Below are 14,378 nucleotides of genomic sequence, written 5' to 3'. Positions count from 1 at the left end.
GGTAGATTCTATCAAAACCTTTTATAGGAATCTATTGATGCGATTTTTGTCATTATGTCTACTTATTATCTCTCTTACATCTATTGTCTTATATATAGTGAAACCTGTATTGAGAATTTTGATTGTTTCAAAAACACAGAAATGTTATGTAACTATGTTTTTGTTTTAATCTCAGGTGTAGAATATGTGGCTGCTTTAAACTGTACACAGCACCTAACTTTGATTTGTCTTGAACTCTGCTGGGGCATGATTTTGCCACCTGAAAAGAGCTTACCTTTGGAATCCTAGGGATTCTCGACAGGGTATAAATATGCCAGAGTGTGAAAGCCTGAGGCGGTTATTGCCAGTGTGGTTACTCTTTGGAGATAAACTGATATCTAAGTTTGGACTTGCTCCAAGGAACTTGATGGCCTTAATTAGCAGGAAATAGTCCAATGAGTTTGACACTCCCTTTCCCCTCTAACCTTCTTCCTCACCGCCTAGTATCAGGGGGGTTGGAAGAGTAGAGAAGGGTGGTAGGTGGATTAATTAGGCCAATTAGTTAGCCAAAAGTAAGAATACAGAGCCGTCCCTACATTTTAAGCCTAAACTCATTTCTATCAGCCTTAGTTGGAGGGGTGAGGGTAGGGGTGATCACTCAGGAATGTATTCTTCTTAATTTCACTGAATTGTTTCTTTGTGTTTTCTTTAAACTTCTTGGATCCTTTGGTGAAGTTTATGTTTGTTATCTCAAAGTTTTGTGTCCCAGTGTTCAGCCAGGCAATTCTAATTAGAAAATATTTTACAGAATTAAATAGGTTTTAATAGGATTAATCTTTCATATTGTTGGTTATTTTTATTTTTGTGATGAAATCTGGGAATGTGGACTTCTTTTGTATGCATGGGTAAGTTCAGCCTCGAGGCTAGAAATGGCTTGTGTGTAATGAAGTTAGGTAGACGGAGGGGAATGGGCTGCTATAAAGGAAGTACTTCCTGGTCAAAGCCTATAGTGAGAGGGATGACTCTGTCTGGGTGGAAAGGTGGTAGTTTCTTTCTGCTGCCTGAAGATCAAGATGTAGAACTTTCAGCATCATGTCTGCCCCTACACTGAGATGTTTCCTGTCATGAAAATGCACTAAACTTCTAGAAATGTAAGCCAACCATAAATAAATGTTTTCCTTTAAAAAAGTTATTGTAGTCATGATATCTCTTTACAGCAATAAAACCCTAAGACTTAGAAGTATGTTGTGGTACAGGCAAGTGTTGACAAGAGTAGGACCAGGCACTGGATTTAAGGCCAAGGCTAGCTCTGTTGGGCTGGGGAGAAGACATGGATGGGGAGCATCATGGAGACTCACAGGGCTAGACTCCAAAATAGGAAGTGGGGGCTCTGACTAGGTGAAGAGGTTGGATGAAATGTCTTGTTTCCTAGATTACTAAATCCCTAAAGTGTCTATCAAAGGGCACAAATTTAGAAAAATTGAGAAAAGATTAAGTTCACATTTTACGGGCTGAGGAGATGGTTAATTTGATGGTTAATTTGATGTGCAAGCATGAGGATCCCCGGCATAGTCATGCATATCTGTAATTTTAGCACTGAAAGACAGGTGGGAAGCACTGGCTACATTATGAGTTCTAGGCAATCTATAAAGAATAGGACAGTGTCTCAAAACTACTAAATATAAAAACATAAGGGAAACCTAAAGAGGAAGAGATGGTGGGCACATGTCTATAATTTTGCACCTTTTGTTGTTTATGCTTTTTTTTTTTTTTTGGTCATAGTTTTTTTTTTTTTCCCAAACAGGGTTTTGCTATGTAGATCAGGCTGTCCTGGAACACATAGAGATCTGCCTGCCATCTCCAATATAAATATTTATATGATATACAGAGACGACAATGTGACTGGTAATTAAGAAAAGAAACAGACATTATAAATAGATGCTTTGTAAATAATCAGGAATACAGAACATTTTAACATGTACAAATCTCAGTAGAACTAATATAATCCAAATAGATAATAAGCAACAGCAATAAAAAATGAACATCAGAATAGAAAATAATTACATCTTTATCCATGAGGAAATGGCAGTTAAATCCAAGATGATACTTTAGAATTATTCAAAACACCTAAAATCAAAATGTCAGTGTCATCAAGGGAAGATTCAGAGATACTTGGTAGCTGTGAAATGTAAAATGGTATCATATTAATACTCAAGAAAACACTCCGGCAATTTAAAAAAATGACTAAATGGACACTTGTTATGTATTCTAATGCTCAGTTTGGAGTATTTCTTATTAAAGACATTAAAGTTGACATTGACACAAAACTTTGTACCAATAAGAGCTGAAAATTGAGAGTAGCCCAAATATGCTCCAAAGGATAAACATTAAATAGTCTGGCACACTCTATACAATTAAATATCATTTGTGAATAAAACAAGAGGAACCAATTCTACATTTACTGGTTGATGAATCAAAAGGCACTATGTATAATGTAGAGTCAATTTCAGAGGATTATATGACACATAATTCTATATTTTATTCCTGAAATAGAAAAACTATGGACGTGAAGAGATTAGCATTTTCAAGTAGTTAGATATAAGACTGTATGAATGAATAAAAAAGGCTAGTGTTAAAGATTTTCTTTCTGATAACACAAAATTCTCTATCTTAAATGTGGTCATACATTTAAAATAAAATGTCAAAAAATTATAAAGACACATACGTGGTAAATATGGGAATGTGTTGGTACAGAGACAGGCAGGTAGATCAATGGAATAGAATTGAAGACCCAAACATGAACCCACACACCTATGGTCACTTGATCTTTGATAAAGGAGCAAAAACTATCCAATGGAAAAAAGACAGCATTTTTAACACATGGTGCTAGTTTAACTGGAGGTCAGCACATAGAAGACTGCAAATTGACCCATTCTTATCTCCTTATACAAAGCTCAAGTCCAAGTGGATCAAATACCTCCACATAAAACCAGATACACTGAAACCAATGGAAGAGAAAGTGGGGAAGAGTCTGGAACACAGAGACATAGGGGAAATTTTCCTGAATAGAACACCAATGGCTTATGCTCTAAAATCAAGAATCAACAAATGGGACCTCAAGAAGTTAGACACCAGAGAATCAAATCATCCTATTAAAAAAGGGAGTACAGAGCTAAACACATTCTCAACTGAGGAATATCAAATTGCTGAGAAGCAGCTAAGGAAATGTTTTAAATCATTAATCAAATCAAAATAACCCTGAGATACCACCTCACACCAGTCAGAATGGCTAAGACAAAAACTCAGGTGACAGCAGGTGCTGGTGAGGACGTGAAGAAATAGGAACACTCCTCCATTATTGGTGGGATTACAAGCTGCCACATCCACTCAGGAAATCAGTCTGGCAGCTCCTCTGAAAATTGGACATAGTACAACCTGAGGACCCAGCTATACCACTTCTGGGCATATATTCAAAAGATGTACCAACATATAACAAAGACACATGCTCCAATATGTTCATAGCAGCCTTTTTTATAGTAGCCAGAAGCTGGAAAGAACCCAGATGCCCTTCAACAGAGGAATGGATACAGAAAATGTGGTACATTTACACAATGGAGTACTACTCAGCTATCAAAAACAATGACTTTATGAAATTCATAGGCAAAGGATGGAACTGGAAAATATCATCCTGAGTGAGGTAATCCAATCACAGAAAAACACACACGGTATGCATCATTGATAAATGGATATTAGCCCAGAAATGTAGAATGCCAAAGAAAAAATTCACAGATCATATGAAGCTCAAGAAGAAGGAAGACCAAAATGTGGATTCTTCATTCCTTGTTAAAAGGGAGAACAAAATATTAACAGGAGGAAATACAGGGACAAAGTGGAGCAGGCACAGAAGAAATGGTCATCCAGAGACTGCCCCACCTGGGGAATCCATCCTATATGTAGCTACCAACCCAGTCACTAATGCTGATGCCAAGAAATGTTTGCTAACAGGAGCTAGATATAGGTGTCTCCTGAGAGGCTGTCAGAGCCTTACCAATACAGATGAGGATGCTTGCAGCTAACCATCAGACTGAGTACAGGGACCCAATGGAGGAGTTAGAGAAAGGCCTGAAGGAGCTGAAGGGGTTTGCAACCCCATAAGAAAAACAATATCAACAACCAGACTCTACCAGAGCTCCCAGTGACTAAACCACCAACCAGTGAGTACACATGGAGGGACCCATGGTTCTAGCTGCATATGTAGCATGGTCCAGCATCAATAGAAGGAAAAGCACTTGGTCCTGTGACGGCTCATTTTCCCAATGTAGGGTAATGCCAGGGCATTGAGGCTGGAGTGGGAGCATCTTCAGAGAAGCAGGGGGAGAGGGGAGAGGGTATGGGAGAGTGGGGAAAGGGGATAACATTAGAAATATAAATACATAAAATATCCAAGAAAAATAAAATTAAAAAAAGAAAAAAATTATATTGTCATTGGTAATTTCCTAATTCTATCATATTTTATCATAGTTAAATAAAGTATTTCAACTAGGAAAAACAGGTGAAAAGTGAATGGAATTTCATACTATTTTGGGAACTTCCTACAATGTACATAATTGTTTCAAAGAAAAAAGTTTGAAATAAAGAAAGATGCAAACAACAAAATAAAAGCCATTTTCATCTTTTAATTAGTAAATTAGTAAATTCCCTCATCATTTAGTGATACATTCCAAGATCTCCATTACATAACTGAAAACAATGTATATCTGAACCGTGTGTGTGTGTGTGTGTGTGTGTGTACATATGTTCACAAATTCAGCTTCTTCTACTTAAAGCCATGTAATGTAGCTGTAACTGTTAGTTTGAATTAAAATCAAAACTAGCATGAATGTTTTCTTCTTCCCAGCATCATGAAGAAACTTGCTCCTCCTAACTCCAGCAAATGATTTTTTTTCCTTCAACATTAAGTTATGAACGTTTACATGAGGTTTTATATGAAAGATTGACCTTATGGCTTTTCTTTAGCATATCTAAATTGCCAGTATTATTGCTCTTGTGGTTTTGAGCCACATTCAGTAAATAAAGAGTTTCTCAATCACAAGCATTGCACCTGACAAAAGGGACAGTCATTAAAGATAGAATACATAGCTTGACTCGGTGACAAAAGGATGATTCACAGACAGGTGACACGCCCAACTAATGAATAGAAGCTTCTGACTCCTGTGGTTGAATTAGGGAAAAGCTGGAGGAAGCTGAGGAGGAGGGTGACCCTGTAGGAGGACCAGCAGTCTGGATCCCCGAGGTCTCTCAGACACTGGACCACCAACCAGGCAGCATACACCAGCTGATATGAGGCCCCCAACACATATATGTGGGATGATGTCATACAGGTGAGGCAGGTACAAGATAGGATGTGGCCTGTCATTGGACGAGAAGGAAGGATGGGCGGGAGAAAAGTTTGAGGGAAGAGGAGGAGACTGGAATGGAAAGGACGGGAGACTGGAGGAGACTGTGGAGGAGAAGCCACTGAGAGAACATGGAGGCTGATGTTAAGATTCCACGCTGTACCTTTACAGGTTGTTATGAATGTTCTTAAGGGATGGACATGTACAGGACTTTGTATGTTTAGGTACGCAATTATATCTTATCAATGGGATCAGAGGTCATTGGGTCATATGTTCTTTCTTGTGGCTATTTGACTTTGGGAGAATGTGTGGCAGCAGAGACACTGGGCCGCCATGGAGTTGGGATGTGTGTTTCTGGCAAGATATCTAGCAGATATCTTGGGGCACTGTAGTGCCAGACCTAGTGGGATAAAAGAAAGCCATTTTATTTTTATAATTTTACAACAACACATATATAGCAGAGGACTACTGGATCTGGATTCAGTCAGAGAAGATGCACCTAACCCTCAAGAGACTGGAGGCCCCAGGGAGTTTAGAGGTCTGGTGAGGTGGGCGGGGAAGGGAATAAAATTTGGAGAGTAAAAATAAATAAATTAATTAAAATTTTTTTAAAAAAGAATAAAGTAGAATAAAAATGCAAAAAAAAAGATTTCATTAAATGATTCAAGTAAATCTTACCAATTGTGGAGTTCTGGTATTTTTCATTTAATGTTTTTAGACCACAGTTGACTGTGTGTTTTCTTTTTTAAAAGAACAATTTAGTTTTATGTATAACCTAAATACTTGGAAGTATTCTCCAATGCAATACTGAAAATTAAAAAAAAAAAAAAAAAACCTCTTTCATCTGTTACTTTGTATCTGTCTTTGGCAGAATTGGCAAGGGATCATTTCAGACTTTAGGTTAGGAAGCAATATGCCATGCTTTCTTGGTTTACAATCCTTCCTTTGATCCTACTCAGATTTTCTGTCTTGCTTACTTCAAAGGATGAATGTTAACTAGCAGAATTTAAATACCTTCAAAATAATAATTTTCACTTTAGATCACTATATTGTAAACTCTATCTCTAAGGTTAATATTCTGAGAAGGGATAATTTTAGCAAGTCTATGTTCCTCTCTTAACTGCCTTCTCCACATTTGCTTTCATGGACTTTATGAATTATTCCTTATTTTATTTACTTCGCATAATACCATGGATACTTCATATCTGGACTTCTTGGTAGAGAGAAACTACAGGGAAAGGTATTTTTCATATGCCGTTATATCATGCTTTTTTTTAAGGGCTTAATCATGATTTGTATGCATTTTTTTCTAGTAATAACATCAATCACTAAATGTCTCCCTTGTTGACTGTAATTTCTCATAGATACTCTATTTCTCTATTAATCTAAATCATTTTCAAATATTGTTACTGAGTTTAGCATTCAACAACTTATAATTGAAGTCTGCAGCTTCACCATTTAAACAGTTTTCCTTAAATTACTTCTTGATATATTTTAAACTTTTTCTTACCATTTTTTCTTCTGGTTTCAGCCCCATTTCTTCTAAAAATATAAACTATGTTAGTATTCAACAAGGATTATTTTACAAACTAATTTGACCCTGGATATTATTCAGGTCAGTATTTCCTTCTTTTTAATCCTAGTAGGCATCTAGAAACCATCTTTTATCTACACAGAGATCTAAATTGAAACTTCATAATCATTTGCATGACAACAGAAAAAGATTCAGATTTTTATTTTGGATTTCAGTCTCTTCTTCAGATCTAGGTTTTAAAAAGATCATATTCCAATAAATAGGCTAAATATCTGCTCAAAACTAATTTTACTACTAATTACAAATTTCTCTAAATGAAAAATCAAAGACCCTAACTTTAATGAGTGGTTTTTATGTTACTAATCATATCTCCTTTTGTTTACAGACTTTACAATCTTATTTAGGAACATTGCTGTTCATCTCTATTATCCCATTTATTTATTGTGTATGTATATATACATATGGAAGTCAAGATTCCACTATGTGGATTCTACATATTGAACTCAGATAGTCAGGGTTGGCAGCAAGTGATTTACGTACTGAGCAATGTCATCAACCTTAACTTTTATTTTATAAAGAACAACATGGTAGCATATTTGCAAATAATCTTTCTCTCTTTCACTGGCAATTAAAAAGTCTAATCTCAGAGACCAGACATGATGAAATTATTATAAGCATATATGATAAATCTGTTAATATTAAAGTGGCCAGAATCAAATAAATACCCATTGATTTCGTGTTTGTTGCGGGTGGGGTGTAGGGAGGAAAATTTAAGCCACCAAAGATCTCAGATGATTTCAGGCAGGCTCCTATTTACAGAGGAGATTCCATAACAACAACAACAATAACAGCAGCAGCAGCAGCAGCACATTTTTAAGCACTATAAGAAAAGTATTAATATAGTAAAACTTCAGTTTTAAGCCCTGATTCTAAATGATTTGCTAACCAATGCTGATTACTGTGGGCCATGGAATATGTCTCTCATAAGAAAAGTATTAATATAGTAAAACTTCAGTTTTAAGCCCTGATTCTAAATGATTTGCTGACCAATGCTGATTACTGTGGGCCATGGAATATGTCTCTCATAAAATTACTGCTAACAAAAGATGCTTTTAAAATAACAACATGTTTCAGACCAAGCATAGAGACTACTTGATGTACTTCAGGCTTTCTTTGATAAGGTAGCAAACACTACAATGGTGTTATCCTTTGGTTTTATTTTCTGGATTATAAAAAAGTCTATACATAATGTTTTTAGATAGTCTTCTTAACAACATCCTTTAAGAAAACTTATCAGATGGCTTATTACACTTCTTTTGATATCATCTTTCATTATTATATCACTGTCAACCTTGATTAACTGATTCAAATTTTCACAGTATAATAAGCAACTTTTATGCATCTTTTCTCAGTCCCTGAGAATCACAATCATCACAGAAGATGTTTATCCATTCATTGAAAATCTCTGGAAAGCAATGGTGTTCTTTCATTGGTAACAGGGCAAGGAACAGTGTCATAGAGGGTTAATCCATGTAAATTGGCTTCCACCCGTAAAGTAATTTTCTGGAACAGAAAAGAAAATTATATAAAGAAGTTTTCTCTTATGAGAGACTATCTTTTCACTATGTTCCACAGAATCCCTTATTTAGTCAGAGAAACAAATTGATCTTACAGGGAATAGGAAGTCACTGCCATAGGCACCATCCTGAGCACCCAGTGACATGGTAAAACTATGTTCTTGCCTCACTAAGTTTCCTAATTTTCTTTTGTAGGGTCTTTTCCCCCTAGTAAAGCTATGTGTTAGGGCTGGGTCTAGGTAAGTAAACAAAGATTGCAAAATTTCTTCAGATATGCTTTGCAACTCCATTATCAAGGCTGAAGCTTTACTTGCAACACACAACTTCCTCAAATCCAGGAACAATTTCACCAGAAGTTACTTTTCTTATATCCCTTTCTTTGGTGCCAGATTTTAAAATGCTAATTTTCAAAACGAACAGGGAATCTGTCAGTGAAATATTCTGTTATTCTGCATGAAGAAAGTTCTACTGAACAGAATTGAAACTATTTTATTACCTGAAAATCACGAATATAAGTCAGGAAAAATCCAAAGAAGGAAAATGACATAGACCATTCTGCTGCAGTAGTAACTATGTGAAGCACATAACCCTGTAGTTAAAGAGAAAACATAAAGGACACTTTGTTACATCCTATTCAAGTAATTTATGTTAGTTCTTAAATTAAGAAACATCAAATTGTTATAGACCAATCTTCCTTTTGAAAATCATCCCTTGATTTTTGAACATGTTTTGAGAACTGCAGTAGTTACTAGGAGTCTCTCCTAGTAGATAGTAGATATCTTTGTTTCACTTACAACAAATATAATTTCTACTAAATAACCAAGACAAAATAGAATGTACATTCTATAACCAAGGAGTTATAGAGCCACCCCGCCCCTCCACCACAAGATTCATAAATCAACATCTGTCATCCTTACTTACGAAAATGGGAGATGGCAAATTTAAGGTCAATCAGACCACTGAATGAAATGAAAAAAACAAATACTCCCACCCACTTACCTACACACACACACACACACACACACACACACACACACACACACACATGCATGCACACAGCATGCATCTGAATAAAATTCATAAAATGACACCAGGAAGCTCAAGGATAATCATAAGAAACTTTCATAAAGGCTATTTGTTGATGTTAGGCCCTGGTTCTTTCCCCCAGCCCCATTCTCAAAGAATAAGAGTCAGACTCAAATATATTTACAAATGCCTTGGCCATACAGCTAGGGTCTACTCTGACTTGATCATAAATAAAGATAGCATGTTTACTTTAACCTATATTCTGCCACATGGGAGGTTACCTGTGCTCAGGTTACATTTGTCCATCTCTTCCTATTATCCCGGACCTATCTCCGTGCCTGACTCTATTCCACAATCCCACAATCCTAACTCTCTCCTGATGTCCCACCTCTGTTTCCTACCTAAGCCTCGGGCCATAGGCTTTTTAACTAACATGATATATCCATACAGTACACAGATATTCTCTGTACGGCTATTTTTAGAGTTTGTATACTAATTTACAACATTAATTCAGTAGGGTATGGAGAGATGGTTCAATAGTTAAGAGCATTTGCTGCTTTTCAAGAGGAACGAGGTCTATTCCCAGTTTCCATGTTGGGCAGTTGTTTCCACCTGTTAATATAGCTCCGAGGAATTCAACGCACTCTTCTGGCCTTTGCAGGCATCCACATCCATGTATACAGGATGCAGACACATGAAGTGATAATAAATTTAAAAAATAAATCTTTAAAATAATTACACACACACAAACACACACGCTCACTTATATATTTTATAGATCTTAAGGTCTTACTTTGTCCTCTGGGTTCCAGTGTAGTTTCTGTACTATATCAGCACCAAAGTCACTACTGTACAAAATTGATGAGCAAGTCATCACTATAAAAAAAAAGTAAGTCAAGGAAGACTCTCAGAGACCTGAAGGTTAAAACTTGCACATTGCAACAATAACAAATCATTTTAAATGTTAACTTTAAAGGCTAGCTTTTATTACTATGGTCCAATCCTATTTCTTTAAAGAATTAATGTCATGGACAGTCCTAAAACTAAAGATCTATCCAGAGTAACCAGTAAATGTTTCTTTCTCCCAGCCCCATGCTCAAAGAGTAAGACTCAGACTCAAATAAATGCCTTGGCCATACAGCTAGGGTCTACTCTGACTTGATCATTACTAAAGATGACCTGTTATTTTAACCTACATTCTGCTACGTGGCTGCATGTCCTTTTCTCTTTACTCAAAAATTAGCAGCTCTACCATAAATTTCTACCGAATAATTTTTTGAAGTGAGCATAATAATTCGTCCTTGCTTTCTTTGAAGTATAACTATGCCAAACATTATGTTTTTTCCTAGCTCAGTTAGTTAATCTCAGACTGAATTTCATGTACCAATGAACAATGTCCTTAAATCGAGGGTGACTTTAAAGGGACTGGGGGAGCTGGAGCAATGCCTCAACAGTTAAGAACACAAGTTGCTCTTGCAGATGACCTACATTGGGTTCCTAGCATCCACATTCAATTCCATGGTATCTGATACCCTCTTCTGATAGCACTGGCTACCAGGTATGCACATGGTGCACTTACATAAGTGTAGATAAAATACACACACACATACATGCACACACATTACAACAAAGGATACTGCTAAGTGCACTTACTCCACACCAGATAACCAATAGTAGTCGGACCCAGAAGACTTGTTTGCTGTGAATTTTGGGCTGCATTTGGTAGGAAAGGATGGTCTGAACAAACATGTAAAATGAGCCCATACTAAAGGCAAGGACAGCTCCACATACATGAACAATAAATAGTGCTGATTTCTGAGAAGCAGAAAAAAGTCGGTCAATGAGAAAAACAAAGAACACATTGACAGTGTATCATTTAAAAGCATAAGCCAGATAATTCACTAGGGCTAAGTAGAGATTGCACAAATTACTTCCCCAAAGCATAAAAAGATTACAGTGATACCAGATGACTTCATTTGCCAACAATAAAAATGGTAACAAGTGTCCATATATTTTGTTTCATTTATTTAACATTTTTATTGGGATCTATTAGGTGTCAGGCAGGTTTTAAAGTCATTAATATGTAAATGAATGAAATAGACACTCAGTTCTCATAGTTTATAGTCTAGTGAAGATGTACAAAAATAATAATAAACCTCAGAAATAAGGGCATTCCATGGAAAAGTAGCAGTGGTAATACTAAATAGGAATAAGAAGGTTAACACGGAGAGATCTGGGATAGCAGGGAAGACAGTTTAAATGTAATTTAAGGTCTCCAGGGCACTATGTAGGTATTGATTATGCCACAGGGATCATTAATAGTTTGTACTGATCATTCCACAGAGACTATTATAAGCTATTATGTTGCCTTTATTTACTTACATTTAATTTCCAACATTATATGTTACACTGATTAAAAGAGACAACCAGCAATCTCAATTTCTACAATCAATGTTTAAAACTAAACTTTAGTTGAATCACTGTTTTTGTTTGTCTTGTGTTTTCGTTGGTAGTGTTTGCATTTCTTTTTGGCCAGTACTTGGCACAGGGGGATCATAATGATTAAGAGAACAAAGGGAAGGCATGGTTCAGTTTTCAGCAATCTACAAATCCAGTTGATTTGCTATCTCTCAGTTAACTTCTACAGTTGATTCTCAATGTAGAGAAATCAGAGATTTTGATTTTTCAAAGGCATCCATTCCATTTCCCTTTTCAAAAGGAGAGAGAGAGAGAGAGAGAGAGAGAGAGAGAGAGAGAACTAATTGCTTGAATCTGATAAAACTAAATATAGGCATAGCCCAATTAATGTCAGTATATAGTTTACTCAGCAAAACATTTGTGGTAAAAAGTAAAAAAGAGTGGAGAGAACATATTAAAACTTGAAATAGAGGCATATAAAATGAAGTGGAAATGGGAAGGAAAAAAGGAGGGTAAGGACAGACAGAGATCACTCAAAGTTATATGAGGGGTCTTATGGAAACCTACTGCAGTAACAGGGGTGATACAAAGCCACAAGCAAAACTTCCAGTGGCAGGAATGAGTTACATCTAATTGAGCTGTAGGTCAAAAGGGCCCCACAAGAACCTCTAAGCAACTCAGGATCTTGCCAAAGCTATTGGTTGCTCTCTACAAAATGATGGTTAGGCCTTATTGCTGAAGACAACACTTACAAATCTCACCGAACACAGAGAAGCCATGCTGTTGCCTAACTAGAGCCATTTCCTCCACTTTCTAGTCTGCAAGTACTTAATTGTACAATGGTGATCTGCCTGTAAGATATGCTGGTCCAATAGTGGTACAGAAGTTGGAGGAGTAACCAACCACTAGCTGATTATGAGATGGAACCCATGCCTGAGTGGCCAAGACCCTGAGATTATATAGGTCATAGACCTAGGGGAAAACCAAGTACTATTTATTGTTCTACTAAAGGGACATAGCAATAAAATGACTTTTAATGACATTATGCTATGTTCATAGGCCAGGGTCTCACTCAGCTATAATCAGAGAACCTTCTTCCTGAAGAAGATGGGAACTATTATGCAGAGTAAGAAACCTTGGAACACTAAGTTCTAAATGGAATGCCTTCATCAAACTCCTTCCCTCAGGACTCAGGGAGTCAAGTGAAAGAGGAGGCAGAAAGAGAGTAAGAGTCAGGAGATGAAGAACACTGAGGGAACAGTGCTTTCCAGACATAACAGAGCTGGCATGCGGATGAGCTCACAGAAACTGGCAGCATGCACAGGACCTGGCCAGGTTCAAGCCAGAGGAGGTTCTAGCACTGAGAGTGGAAATGGACATGAGGCCCCATCACTGACCACAAAGCTGTGTGAAGTGAACAACTTCTCACAAAGGAGAACATTTCCCAATGGAGTCTCTGCTGGGTATACAAAGCACATGTAAGGACAGGCAATAGATGAGCAACACAAATCAAACCCAATGGTAATTCTGGTGCTTGTTTTCATTCCACAATGCTTCGTTAGGGCATTTTTAACTTTATTGGTCCTACTTTTGTGTTAAAATGGTTTTTCTATGTTTAATGTGTGTGTGTGTGTGTGTGTGTGTGTGTGTGTGTGTGTGTGTGTGTGTATGCACGCGCACACGTGTGCACATTTGTTTTTTGTTTGTTGGTGGTTTTGTTTTATTCTGGTTCTTTTGCTCCTTTTTTAAAAAAAAATATTCTTTGCCTGTTTGTTTTCTAAAGAGAGAAAGAAGTTGTGGAGTTAGGTAGTTGGAGTAGAAAGGACCTAGGAGATGATGGAGGGGAAGTTGTGATCAGAAAATTATTTTCAATTAAAAATAATATGCAATATACATGTGTAGCTATCAGTTTTATTCTTATAAATAAACAAGATATTAAAAAACAAATCTTCAGCTTATTTCTATATCTAGTTTCATAATTTTGGATACTAGGAAAAGAACTTAAGGTTACTGAACACCCTTAGGATGAATTACAGAAGCTCTGGACCAGCAGCACTATAGGCGAGCATGGAAGAGAACCAGCCCTACTGACACCTTTGCCTTTGACAGACTGTTTCTTCTTAAAGCTATCCAATTCATGAAATTCATTCTTCAAATGAAAACCCTAGAAAGGTAACCCGTATCTCCCTACTTACTAATACCTTCTGAATCTCCAGAAGGATAACTCTCACACAAGGGAAACATTTTTCTAAGTGGCACTGAGAACCCTTACTTCCCATTATTCCTTTTTTGGAAAATTACATATACATTGTACAATTGTATTCAGTGTACATTAAATTAAAGTTTCAAATACCATATGATTATAATTATTGGGCTTCCCCTTGAAAACAAGGACCATATAAGAGATCTTTCCCTCAACCTTTGTAGCACCTTCAATGTCTCTCAAAA

The 14,378-nt window shown here is 36.6% G+C and overlaps 1 protein-coding gene across 5 annotated transcripts in view; it reads right to left on the bottom strand.

The window, feature by feature from the left end:
- Nucleotides 1–7,094: 7,094 nt before the first annotated feature.
- The window catches only part of Dram2 (DNA damage regulated autophagy modulator 2), a 28,594-nt gene continuing 21,310 nt past the window's right edge, over nucleotides 7,095–14,378 (bottom strand). For 2 of the 5 annotated variants that reach the window (XM_063282176.1, XM_039102706.2), the window contains exons 2-5: nucleotides 11,150–11,327; nucleotides 10,306–10,388; nucleotides 8,983–9,075; nucleotides 7,095–8,472 (exon numbers count right to left, since the gene is read on the bottom strand). In XM_063282176.1, the coding sequence (XP_063138246.1) occupies nucleotides 8,362–8,472; nucleotides 8,983–9,075; nucleotides 10,306–10,388; nucleotides 11,150–11,276 (414 nt within the window). In that variant the 5' untranslated portion in view covers nucleotides 11,277–11,327 and the 3' untranslated portion in view covers nucleotides 7,095–8,361. Of the gene's footprint in view, nucleotides 8,473–8,982; nucleotides 9,076–10,305; nucleotides 10,389–11,149; nucleotides 11,328–14,378 lie in introns of those variants that run through there. The other 3 variants (NM_001025018.1, XM_006233123.5, XM_063282175.1) reach the window with 3 other exon arrangements.

The sequence above is a fragment of the Rattus norvegicus genome, chromosome 2 (assembly GCF_036323735.1).
Source record: "Rattus norvegicus strain BN/NHsdMcwi chromosome 2, GRCr8, whole genome shotgun sequence".
Lineage (NCBI taxonomy): Eukaryota > Metazoa > Chordata > Mammalia > Rodentia > Muridae > Rattus > Rattus norvegicus.
This window is presented reverse-complemented; position numbering and strand designations above follow the sequence as displayed.